Source organism: Aspergillus ambiguus (assembly GCF_047715705.1).
Source record: "Aspergillus ambiguus strain CBS 117.58 unplaced genomic scaffold BDV59scaffold_55, whole genome shotgun sequence".
Taxonomy (NCBI): domain Eukaryota; kingdom Fungi; phylum Ascomycota; class Eurotiomycetes; order Eurotiales; family Aspergillaceae; genus Aspergillus; species Aspergillus ambiguus.
This window is the reverse complement of record NW_027395568.1, coordinates 1-12,323: the sequence shown is the minus strand read 5'-3', so window position 1 is coordinate 12,323 and position 12,323 is coordinate 1. Positions and strand designations below refer to the sequence as shown.

General features: G+C 50.0%; 6 protein-coding genes across 6 annotated transcripts in view; 2 read left to right on the top strand and 4 right to left on the bottom strand.

Moving 5' to 3' along the window:
• Positions 1 to 804, top strand: part of BDV59DRAFT_211081 (NACHT and WD repeat domain-containing protein) — a gene marked incomplete at both ends in the record, with an annotated part of 3,948 nt that extends 3,144 nt beyond the window's left edge. The window contains one exon of the mRNA XM_073695720.1: positions 150 to 804. Within this exon, the coding sequence (XP_073543236.1) occupies positions 150 to 804 (655 nt within the window). The remainder of the gene's footprint in view (positions 1 to 149) is intronic.
• Positions 805 to 910: 106 nt separating this feature from the next.
• BDV59DRAFT_138594 (uncharacterized protein) lies at positions 911 to 1,969 on the top strand. The gene is made up of 3 exons (XM_073687119.1): positions 911 to 1,145; positions 1,313 to 1,528; positions 1,589 to 1,969. Exons 1-3 carry the CDS (start codon positions 1,016 to 1,018, stop codon positions 1,735 to 1,737), a joined length of 495 nt encoding a protein of 164 aa, XP_073543235.1. The 5' UTR covers positions 911 to 1,015; the 3' UTR covers positions 1,738 to 1,969.
• An 801-nt stretch (positions 1,970 to 2,770) lies between these two features.
• On the bottom strand, positions 2,771 to 3,481 carry BDV59DRAFT_196410 (uncharacterized protein; the record flags this gene model as incomplete). Its single annotated transcript, XM_073692711.1, has 1 exon — positions 2,771 to 3,481. The coding sequence occupies one exon, from the start codon at positions 3,479 to 3,481 to the stop codon at positions 2,771 to 2,773; it is 711 nt and encodes a 236-aa protein (XP_073543234.1).
• A 966-nt stretch (positions 3,482 to 4,447) lies between these two features.
• Positions 4,448 to 5,230, bottom strand: BDV59DRAFT_206056 (uncharacterized protein; the record flags this gene model as incomplete). The annotated part of the gene is made up of 2 exons (XM_073694735.1): positions 4,448 to 5,034; positions 5,113 to 5,230. The coding sequence occupies 2 exons, from the start codon at positions 5,228 to 5,230 to the stop codon at positions 4,448 to 4,450; spliced, it is 705 nt and encodes a 234-aa protein (XP_073543233.1).
• Positions 5,231 to 6,154: 924 nt separating this feature from the next.
• Positions 6,155 to 7,041, bottom strand: BDV59DRAFT_211075 (glycoside hydrolase superfamily; the record flags this gene model as incomplete). The annotated part of the gene is made up of 1 exon (XM_073695719.1): positions 6,155 to 7,041. The coding sequence occupies exon 1, from the start codon at positions 7,007 to 7,009 to the stop codon at positions 6,155 to 6,157; it is 855 nt and encodes a 284-aa protein (XP_073543232.1). The 5' UTR covers positions 7,010 to 7,041.
• A 2,375-nt stretch (positions 7,042 to 9,416) lies between these two features.
• Positions 9,417 to 12,071, bottom strand: BDV59DRAFT_211074 (uncharacterized protein; the record flags this gene model as incomplete). Its single annotated transcript, XM_073695718.1, has 5 exons — positions 9,417 to 9,641; positions 9,757 to 10,332; positions 10,593 to 11,414; positions 11,451 to 11,762; positions 12,057 to 12,071. 5 exons carry the CDS (start codon positions 12,069 to 12,071, stop codon positions 9,417 to 9,419), a joined length of 1,950 nt encoding a protein of 649 aa, XP_073543231.1.
• Positions 12,072 to 12,323: the final 252 nt, after the last annotated feature.

Genomic DNA, 12,323 nt, shown 5'->3' with positions numbered 1-12,323 from the left:
TCAGTGGCCTTCTCATCCAACGGCCAGGTGTTGGCCTCTGGATCCTATGAACACACGATTCGGCTCTGGGATGCTAATACAGGCGAGCTGCGCCAGATCCTAGAGGGCCATTCTAGTTTTGTTAACTCAGTGACTTTCTCACCTAATAGCCAGCTATTAGCCTCTGGATCCGACGATCATACGATCCGTCTCTGGGATGCCAATATAGGCGAGCTGCGTCAGACCCTAGAGGGCCATTCTGATTCGGTTCTGTCAGTGACCTTCTCACCTAACGGCCAGCTGCTGGCCTCTGGATCCTCTGATGAGACGATCCGGCTCTGGAATACCAAAACAGGAGAGCTGCGCCAGATCCTAGAGACCCATCCTGATGCGGTTTGGTCAATGTCCTTCTCACCTAACGGCCAGCTGTTAGCCTCTGGGTCCTTTGATGAGACGATCCGGCTCTGGGACGCTAATACAGGCGAGCGGCGCCAGTCGCTAGAGGGCCATTCTGATGCGGTTTGGTCAGTCGCCTTCTCACCTAACGGTCAGGTGTTGGCCTCTGGATCCGATGATCACACAGTCCGGCTCTGGGATGCCAAAACAGGCGAGCTGCGCCAGACCCTAGAGGGACATTCATTTCCGGTTTGGTCTGAAGCCAATGTGGTGCTATCTATTCTAGACAAGCAGTGGATTTACTTCCGGGATAGGAAGATGCTATGGCTTCCGCCGGATTTTCGCCCACTCCGTTTAGCATTCAAAGCAGGAACTCTAGTCCTCGGTCATTCCTCTGGCAGAGTCTCCTTTATGTCAAGCTTTGTTTAAAATGGCATCAAGTAAAAACCTACATTCACTTTTATATTCTAGTCTCTTTCCGAATCCTCACCTCTCGACCATTCAAAGAGATAGAAGCCAAGTGTTGGAGCTCATCGCTCTCAATGACGCTATATCCTCCAGAGGTGCGTGCCTTGGAAAGAAAATGCACCCAAATATCCCGGCGTGACACCTTGGTCAGACCGTCGTACCTAGTTTTGAGATGGATACGGCTCAAAATTGCGTCATCAAACACGATCGCACGATTAGTTGTCAGGAAAAGAATGCCGTTGTAGTACTCCAGTTTGCGAAGGAAAACGGTCACAAGGTGATTATAGGAATCGAGAAAAGAGGTGCGTCGTTCCATAAATGTATATGAGATACGACACTTGCTTGGTTATACAAATATAATCTGACTGGCTCGCGCCGCGTCTCAACCCCCCGCCATCCAAAGAGATTTGTCGACTTTATCAACAATTTTTCCCGGCCAACTACGTGCTTATCTGCTTATTACTGCCAGCAAGCCGACTCACAGCTGGCATCTTGGCCACCCATTCCGCAGCCCCACTTTCTGCTGCGTCAACGAGCCATCTTGCCAGCGCTCCTCGTTTCTGCGAACTAGTCCAACCAGTCTCACCAATCCACCCGATGAAGGCCTCACCATCCTCTCTGTCCATCCACCAGCTTGTATTGTCAGAATCCCCAGGGATATGCGCTATCCGAAAGATTGCCCATTGTAGGTCATTCGCCTCCGAGTCGAACGTAGCCGCAATGTTGAGGATGTTATAATACGCAGCGTCGGCGAAGAGACGTACGAATAATGCTGCCATTGGTTGGAAACAGGTCCAGCGGTCTTCAGGCCGCACAATCGATAGTGTTCCCATCGCAAAAATGCGGCGGACCCCGTGCTGGCGCATTAAGGGGGAAACATACAATTTTTATTAATTAGCAAATAATGCAGGATCGATGTTGTTGTCATTAATGTTCGGACCAAGAAGCGAGATTATTACAGAGCTCTTCGCGATAGCTGTGGAGAGGGCGGCAAGCTCGTGCATCTCACCCTGAATGACCTAATATGTGCCGCCAATCTTGGTCCACAGATTCTAACTACATCATGGCTCACTGTGGCGTTCTCAGCTGGTTCCAGTTTGCTCTGGGTTGTGGAAAGATGCTGTTGTTGTTGTCTCTGAGGGTGCGATTTCTGGCGATCCAGGGCAGTATGAAAGGCGAGGTCCGCGCGTCTTGGATCGTCACCTTCAAACAGCAAAGACTGCACCGGAAGCTGCAGAAGCAAAGCACTCCCGATTATTCATTACGTATCCTACTATGCTTATTCGGTTTTTGGTGCTCTTGAAACTCGGTGTCAAACAGGAACGTCTCGTATTAAGTGCTGGGACTTCACCACCCACCTAAAATACGCTTAGCCAGGCAGTCCCTGAACCTCGCTCTAGGACATCAAGCCGGATCGCAAAGCTCCGGAAAAGACCTGTGTCAAGATTGATCATAAATAGAGTCATTTTTCTCGATAGTTTAAAGGAATTCAAGTCCTTGCCCGTCCAGATTGAGCAGTAGAATACTGATCATAAGAAAATTATCAATGGTTTATTCTATGATAGACGCCAGCTGCAGTTAGTAAGATATTATCCAAGATTTACATCATTCTTAATAAGTATCTTACTATCCCCTAGTATGTGAACGCAAGGTCGTATTTTGATCTATTATAGGTGCCAGTCTCTTCTAGTAGACAACATTCTCTTTACTCTTCTGCAGTCACTGTTGCTTGAGTGTAAAGCTGTGTGCTACTAACCTTGTTACAAGTTCCTTAATAATTCGGTGTTTTTCTTCGGAATCCATGGTCATATGATCCTTCTATGATATAGATTGCTTCACCACCTACAGTCTAGAATTAGGATGCACTGTACTTCTGTTCGAATTACTGGTTATTCCTATTTTGAACCAGCTCGATAAAAATTCAGGGCTAATCCCATTTTCTATCCTGTAAATGACAGTCCAGGAGGCATAGTCTAAACAGAATTCGGGGTTGGAATCGCGGCATAACCGCCAGAGCCTGCTGCACAAAGGGGTGATGGAAATTTGGAGAGAAGAGGTCGTAGTCCAACGCTTTCGGCTCATCATCTGAACACAAACACCCAGGTATTAACATATCACGTTCAAAACCAAACTCATCATACCGAGGGCCTAGCCAAATTTTTTCGGGCGCAACAACTCCACGCCAGCCATTCTTGTACGCCTTATACCACGCATTAAATATCCATAGAGACGAGAGCTCTTCCCACCATCGCGCGAGACGCGCCTGGAAGCTTTTCTGGTCTCTGAAAAAGCCATCAGGGGTCATATCACGTCGAGGGTTGGTCGCCCACAAGTCGCGGAACTGGGCAATATTTTTGACGTCGGTTGCGTCGATTAACTGCACGGGGGCATCGACCAATAGACCAAAGAGCCCCGAATCAGCAGCGGCTTTGAAGCTTGCGTGAATAACTACCGTTTCCACACAGACGAGGTAGTCCTTCCGCTTGGCAATGGTATCAAGAAGCGGGTTGATCCAGTTTGCATAACCGTCTTCGACGTAAAAATAATGCATAAAAGATGAATCGATACCTGCCGCGCAACAACGGTCAGCATACCACTCAAGACTTGGGATCATGTCGAATGTCCAGTTCAAGGTCATAGTATCGACGGGTTTCCAATGCATGAATGCAACGCTCAGGCGAGGACTGAACCAGTGACCGGTCACAAGGTGAATGTGGAGATGGCATTCCTCTTCCGATCGAAACGCCAGGGCAACAGAGCGGGATTCACGGCATACGTGCGCTATCACGGGTGCGAGGATGTTTCCTGTTTGCGACCACTCGAATGTACATGGAATCGCCCTCTCGCGGTGAGCGGGGGTGTCAATCTCGCAGACCCGAAATGGTAAACATTCCCGCCAGATGAGGAGTCGTATTTCGGTGGGAAGGTTTGCAAATTGGGGAAAGAGTCTTGTTGTCTCCATGGCCGGAAGATATGAGGCTGCGAGAAGAGTGGGTGAATTCTGGCTCGAGAGGTGGAGGGGGTCTAGAGCGTCTCTAATATACCGAGGACGGTCCCTTTCCACGCCAGTGGCAATTCGGCATTATAGGCCCCATGTGGAACGAAAATACCACCGTCGGATACCACAAAATGTGCCAAGGCACCTAGGGGTGCTACTGCGTAAGTTAGTGGATTATTGCAGGTTCACAGCCAACTGCCGCCCCTGGTGATATGTGTAGGCGCCGAGGTAGACGTTTAGGTATTTATGGTCAAAGTACGTCTGAATCTCCTTGAAGCCTACCACTAACTAGTAACTACAGCCTGGTAGTTGCTTCTACTTGGGATATAATGTGAAGAGAATACCGTGCAATGCATCCTAATCTTACGCTGTAGATGATGAAACATGACCGAAAATCCTCTCAGTGATATCTACTATCCACCATATGTTAGTAGTGCTTTTCTTCGAGGAATATCACGCAGCAAATACAAAACTGATAAGGCTATAACATAATTATTCACAGAAAGTCAATCACCCAAGTCGCCCACCATTTTAGCCAGTCATCCAGCGCAACCTCACATATCCAAATGGCAGAAGAGAAAAATATGCCCAGCGGATATCTATCCCTTAGCTGCTTGGTCCACAAATACCGTTCAGCATATCAAGCATCCGTTGAGTGCTGGTGATAGCAGCCCGGTGCCGTTTCCCATCATTGTCCTTGGCGGTATATTTCTGCTCAAACCCACTCACAAATTTCCTCAGCGCTTTCAGCCTGTCTTCTGGGTTGGTCGTCGTGCTCCTCAACATACGGTCGAAATCTATTCCTCTGTATGACACTTTGCTGTTGTATGCCATGGGAATTTGATGGTATTCAATGTTAAGCGTGTACGGCTTGTTTGCCGCCTCTGCCTCAAATGCCTCGATCATGCCTGCGGACTGTTCTGCATTGCGCCCGTCCAGAGCAGAATACATACACTGTCGCATCCTCTCCCATTCGGCTCCGCTGGCGTCCTTGTCTCGCGCCCGGTTGAGGTTCTTCTCCACCTCTTCCAGGACCTCGCCCAGCCTGCGTGACTCACCCCTGTCCACCTCCAACCCCGCCAACCTCGTTGGATCGGAGACGTTATTGTAGCCGGTCTCTCGTAGCTTCTGCACGGCGTCTTCGACGTCCGGTGTAAGGTTGGTGCCGATTCCCGTCGTCTTGTCGTATGTTACTGCGTTAACAGCAAAAGCCAACAGCAAAAGTATACAACGGCTGGACTCGTCGGTGGTTTACCCAACTACGAACCCACCAGCGAGTTTAGGGCGAGAGCCGCTCGAGGATAAAAGGAAGTCCACAATACTAAACCCGGGCGACGGTAACGGTCGTCGCAGGCCGAAGAGGCTAACCTTGGCCGTCCGAGTCTCCATTCGTGCTGTAGTTGACCATACTGATCGAGGATGCAGTGTCTCACTCCGTGGCGAAAACGTTAGATACGACTGTATATAGATTCGATATAGATACTACTGTATAAGGGAACATCCAGACAATCGATCGACAACGTCCAGCTATCCACATTCATTTCTCTAGCTAACACCCTGAAAATGCTCAAGGCCTGCTTCAAGATCCAATCCATTTCCAATTCCCAAATATCCATTATATCGGCCCCAGAAGAATCCCAGATAATGCACAGACCCGCCCAAAACCAAAAGAATGACTACGAAGCGCCCTGCGTGGGGTAGGCATACAGCGCGTGCGACGGCATAACCATTCATTCTATAGACATGGCCTCATGACAGTTGGTGACACCTTAAATCCGTCATGTTCCCGTCGATGTTGTGATAACTACATGCCAAAGTCATTCTACGCACGAGAAGGAAGTCTCGGTTGTGCGTACATACTTCCCAGGAGCAGGTAACGACCATCGCTATCCTATACCACTTTATCGGACGAATTTTGTGCCTTCTCTATACTAGCCCATCTTCCCCTCAGAGCAAAAGGAGGCGTTTCGTCAGCGTCATACTTTTCTCGGCTCTGGTTTGTTCTGCGGCCTTTCTGGCCAATGTTCTTGGGAAAGCTGGCCAGGCGCGAAGTCACGCGGTGGTTGCATCGTCGGTGACAGTCTCGGTCACCGTCGTCAGGATCGAGACGGTGACGGTGGTCGTCCACGGAGGATACGAGATATTTGTTGGAGAGGCCAGCTGCAGGGGAGGCCAGACAATACTGCAACTTGGCTCAGCGGTGATCACCGGGTCATCTTCCGTCCAGATGGACGGGTCAATGTAAACTATGCACCCGTAGTCACCACTCCCAGTCGAGCCAGCTCCGTTATTATCAGACTGAAGATCGACGGCCTAGTCGGCAATGCCACCGAAGTGAAGCCCGGCATATAGAAACATACGGACAGTCTTGTTACTCTCGTTCATATACGCCACCCATTGCGTATCGTCATAGACCATGATGTTCGAGAAGGAGATGGGATCCCAATACTGCTGGGCAGAAGGATTTTCCGCAATGATATCGGCAATCTCCCCATCCGCAAGATAGCCCGCAGTGTTGGTGCAACGTCCAGGCGTGGCGCCCGAAGCCTTGCCAACGTAGGTGCACATATACCCCCAACAGCCAGGGGTGGTCATGCCCAAGGACCAGCCATAGCTGGAGACACCGATAATCAGCTGCTTCGATGGGACGCCAGCCTTAGTCACCATGGACAGGGCGTTCATGGTCTCGGTGATGTTGACATGCGAGCACAGACAGTTGCCAGCAGGACAGCCAGTGTCCGCAAAGGCATTGCCATAGTCCCATTTCCCATGTAGATCGTAAGTCATCAAGACAATATAGTCCGACACCATACTAATGGCCTGGATGAGGAAGCCCTTGAGATACCAGTAGGACGCCGGAGCAGTCACTGAGATGGTCTTCCCTGGAGCCTTGGTCTCCATGCTGCTTTTCAGTGAATTGAGGAACAAACAGTAGTTGGTGCTATCGCTCTCCGGAGACGGTGGAATGCCTGGGATGTCCGGCTCCCCGGAATATTCCCAATCCCAATCCACACCATCCAGGTCATTGTCATTCAGGAAGTTGATGATGTTGTCGACCAGCGTGCCACGGTTCTCCGCCGCCATTGGTGTGCGGAAGATGTTGTACGTCTCCGGGCTGGCCGAGAAGTCCCAGCCACCTACCGAGACAATACGCTTGATTCCACTCATGCCAACCAAGATGATTAGATGCCAAATCCTGCGGAACCTTTGAAGGGTTTCGGGTATAGACAATAGTGGGATGCTCGCGGTATGCAAGTTCTCGCAGGAGGCAAATGCCTGCAGGCCCAGTGCCACCGAGCACTAAGATCTTGGGGCCTGCCATTGGTGGATTTTTGAGGACTGTTGAAAGGAAGCAGACCAGGAATGAGAGTTGGCCTATATATCTTTCCAGTACACGTCAATATAGAGGTGCTGGCCACCGCCAGAGGACCCACACGGAAGGGTATTAGACCCATATCCGGCGGCCGGTTGAGATAGATACCGACGAGCCGAAGCCAGTCCTCGTCAGGGAACCCGTCCATTTATAGTCCTAAATAGTCCGCATAAATTTTCCGTTTCGGGCAACAGCTCTGAACCACATGAACATAAAGCGGTCAAATTCAAATATATTATTGGAAAATGGCGAATCTTTTATAATATATAGGAAATAAAGCGATTTCTCCACTAATACTTGGTATAACACTCCGTTGCCTGACTAGTGGTCTCCACGCGCTTGGGCAAAATACTCAGAATGTTTCGCTCGGCATCTCTATATATCTGTTTCCAAGAGATATTTAAAGCCTTCCAGAAAGTTTTCCAAATATTCCCTATCTTCTTCGCTTCCTCATATCTGTCGAATCAGTTCACTGTAGGGATGCACTCGGTGCGGGTCGGGTACAATCCGCAGGGTCAAAAATAAATCCGCGCGGGTTGCGGATTCTTAAAAATATAATCCGCACCGCACCACAACCCACCTAGATTTACTGCGGGTAACCGCGCGGATCCTACTATTAGAACCCGCAATCCATGCGGATGATAGATTCTCTAACCCGCACCGCACCGCTGCGGTGCGGGTAGAGAATCCGCGCGGATTTGCGGTGCGGGTTGACAACCCTAGTTCACTGACGGTATATACGCCTTCTTTTAGTGGAAACCACATTTGCTTAATAGGTTCAGATTAGGCGAGTTACGGCGGCAATTTCATCATCACTAGACTCACTATGTTGATTTGACACCCCGACAGAAAACCATCTTACTCACATATTCCCTTGCTGTTTCAAGAGGGTGTTATATCTGCGGAGGCCGCAGTGGGAGCCTCCAATTACCAGGCGGCCAGAACTCCATAGATACCATCAAGTGCATGAGATATTTTCTCTTTCTTCCCACAGCCCTTCCTCCATTTTTCACCCCTTTGCTGGAATTCCTAAAAGGGGACGCTGACCCGACTGTAAATAACAATGCAGAGGAAACTCCGTCCTTTCTATGCTATCAAAGATAAAAATGAAGAGGTACTCGCACTGTTACAGGAGTATGAGAGAAAATAATGTCTAACGTAGAAGTCAGACCAAGGAATCGCAGAATTTTCATAAAATGCTCAATGAATTTCATCTTTTGGAAGGTGGTAATGCCACGTTGAACCTCTTGAGAAGCGAATTGGGAAACGGTGCTACTATAATCTATCTATATAGTACGTATCCTGTATAATACATAGTAAGGAATATCCTATATATGCCCATATTTCACAAAGGCTGCCGGTTTCCAAAGGCAGCTACTTTTGGCTAAGCTCGCCTCGCCACTCATCCGTTCTTTCTTGGCCGAAGCGAAGTCTGGACTTAGAGGCTGGCACGTGATGGCTGCCAAATACGCCGGGTGAGAGCGAGATATCCGCTGGCATGTAAACCGTATGAAGGCAAACAGGGAGACAACTTCCACGCATGGGGAGTGGGTAAGAACATCACAACCATGCCGGGCTGGCCTGACGGCGGAGGCCTAGAATCGCTAGTTAATGGATCGGCCATGCCCCTGCTACTTGATTTCTTTGCTCGTCTAGGAAGCCATATTTTAGCAATGCCTGGCAGGGACGGAAGGTTCCTCTACCAGTATGATCTGACCCAGCGGTCATAACGGTCACAAGCGCATTTCCGCAATTTGCATGCATGAGATGAGCCTCATTTTCCTTGGATTGGGGGTAAGACGCGAATACACAAACGCATAACCGGTCCACAAATTCCATCGGTGCGCCTTGCCTACATGAGTACCAGGGGGAGTGCCTATAAATAGAGCCCCGCGTATACCATGCGTGTGTGCAGCGATGCGTAAAGGTAAACAGAGACGATTTTCGCACATGGGGGATGATCATTAGCATCACCCTTTATACCGGGCAGGCTAACGGCGGAGATTTCAAGCTCGCTAGTATGGCTGTGCCACGACACATTAACATATGAAGGATGTCACCGCACAGCAATTGCCGTTCGTTCAGTCGTGTGTTGCTCGGTTATCCGTAGTGCCTGTTGATTTCCTGCGTTGCTCCAATAGCGCAGTCACGTCTCCAGTGGTATTAACTAACACCACACGCAATCTTGTCGATTGACGTCCTTCAGTGCCACACCGCAGTCGTTTTAGAGTCTTGCCGCTTGTGTACCGGCCGATGGTCCAATGTGCACCGATGGAAGTCGATGATCAGGGCTCGCTGGAGCTCAGCATTCCACAAGATGTTTTCCGGACGAAGATCATAGTGGAAAATTCCCAAAGAACGAATCTCCTTGACTGACCGAGAAATTGCACGCTGGATGGTCTTGTTAAGAGCCATATGGCCCACACTCTCGCCACCGCAGCCCATCAGGAGCATATGACGAATTTTTCCTGCGCCGTGGAGGAAGTAGATTTGGGGCCCTGAGAAAGACGGGAACGGCGAATCCTTGGGCCCGCTAAAGGACATGGTAAACCTCGGCTATCTCCGTCCAAAGCCTCGAAGTTGTCCCTTTCCCGATAACAGTATATCCGAAGGTGGCACAAGTAATCTTGAAAGGTGCGCCGTAGGGCCCACAAGGGCCTACTGGAGTGCAGTTATGATCCAGATCCTGATCGAGCTGCGCTTTCAGGTTCTTCACTAAGTCAGCTGCGCTGATTGGGTGGCGATCCTCACTTCTGCCAAGCATATGCAGCTTCGTGTTTGGACAATCAGGGTCAAACGTGCCGCCTTGCAGTAGCCCGAGAAGGCACTTTTGTGTGCAATATTGAGCAACATGTGGGCGAGATTGCCCGCTTTCGTTGGCCTGGCGACCTGTTTGGCGTGCAGATCGTTCGGTCGGAGGGGACGATGTGACCTGACTGAACCCCCGCTTTCGTCTAGCATATGCGGCGGGGTCTACCTCAGAATCGGAAGAATCCTCTTGGAGGCGCTGGTCGGATAATGGCGCGCAGCCAGAGGCCGCTCGTGTGGGCACTCGACGGCCGGTGGTGACGGGAGACCCCGCTGTGGATGATGATGGGAAGTACTCAGAGGTGGTCCGCTCAGGACTAGCGAAATCGGAGCTAGCATAGTTGTGGGAAATGCGGCTGTCGGTAATACTATGTAATTTCCACTATATTCTGGACTGTAGCAGGGACCTGAATTCATCTAAATCTACCACTTCAATGGCCATATTTATACCCTGGATTCCAAGCTCTATTCCGACCTGATACCTGGGCTGGCGGTGTGACTATCTGTGAGGTGCGGAGGCTGGATCACACCGCGATTTTGTATGGCTAGTTGAGCCTTGGCAGTATTTACTGGTCTTTTCGGTTGACAATAGTCCAGGTTTGGATTCTGTGGTAATTTCGCTGCTGGGATCTGGGAGCGCTCGCTGTCGAAGCTCGTGTGCCATTTCGGTAGCCCGTTTTCGGCGGCATTCCGCCAGGGCTGATCACGAAGAGGAGTGCGAAAACTCATTAGACAGAGGCATAGAGCCTTCTCAATTCGAGTAATGGGAGCCCCCGGTCTTCCGACACCCGCCACCCCATACATACTGGGGTCGCCCAGGTCGTAATAGAGGGTACTCGGGTCGTCGTGTGGCACCCAGAGCTGCACGTCCACCAGGCCATTCGTTAAATATGAGTACGCGAGACCTTCTTGAATCATCACGTGGAATTCTTGGACAATGGCGGATCCGACCAGTCGCGCAGCGTTATATCTCGATTTCTCCGGTTCTTCCGTCGGAACAATATCCGGTTCCACGACCTCTTGCCAGAAATCCATCGGCCGGAGGCCTTCGCGCAAGCTCGCCAGGGAGAGCTTATGGGATGGTTTATATTCGACGGTCGTGAGCAACGTGCTCGTGGTCCCGTCGACTCCATGGATGCAAAATTGATCTGATTTTGAAGGATTTGTGCTTGATGTCTGTCTGTCTTCGATTTCATCATCTTCGTCCAGTGCGTTGGCGTGATTATCGAACCAAACTCCGTTGCCTAAGCGGAACTCCTCGCGAGCATCCAGTATTTTACATAGCTCAGCGATGATGTCATGCACATGGTCTTCAATGGCGAGTCGCTTCGTAGGTCTCGAGATCCTTTTCACTGCTAATCGGTCGGCGTACAAATCGTCGTCCAAGGCCCTCTAACTCAACTAAGGGCGCAAATAGTTGCGGTGCACCATCTCCTGCGGGTTGCAGGTTGCGGCAAACAGATTCGTAGATTTCCCTTTGTCTAGCTTCACAGTCGGTCCACGGAAGCAGTCGTATAGGGCAGTGTTTCCCGGCGGGGAAGGTATTTTGCCTGTCGTGGAGCGAGACGGTGTTTCCGCTCGTAGGTGCCTCCAAAGGAGATTGTGGCAATGTCGAATGAACTCTGGAAATGTCGTCGGTCGGTTGCGCTCCCTCTCTTGCCACTCCCGTTCCTCTGCTTGCCTTCTCAGCTCAGCTTCCTGCCTTTGGCGTTCCTCTGCCAGCCTCCTCTCCTCCTCTGCCTTGAGGAAAAGTGCTCCCAACAGCGACGTATCTATCCAAGCTAACGACTTGTCCGGAGAGACCAGCACATCTCCCCTCTTATCTTACTTTTCAGATTTGACCTGGCATGTTGCTATCTCTTCCTTTCACTTCTTGCTGCTGAAGTATTCCCGTGGCAGCTACTGTATTAGCCCAACTGACTGAATGGAGTCGTAAGTTTAAATGCATGTGCTATGCATCAGAGGCAGCTAATCTTTTTCTGATTTGTTCCAACATCTGTGAGTCGCTTGACTTTAGAGCGTAGTCCATCGCACACTCTCCCTTAACATCTTCAAAGGTGAGGTCAACTACCGCTTTATTCAGCAAGGCCATTAATACTTTGCACGACTCTGACATATATGTTGGCTGCTTTCCTATGATTCTTTTGAGGATTAAGGAAATGAGTTTCCAAAGAAGGTGTATTCTATTGTTCTGACTCATCTCTCACTTTTTACTGATTCCTTCCTCAGATTTCTATGCGTTCCTCCTAGAGATCTAAGTATTCAGTGAGGAACATCTGAAGTCAAATTGAATTAGTTAGA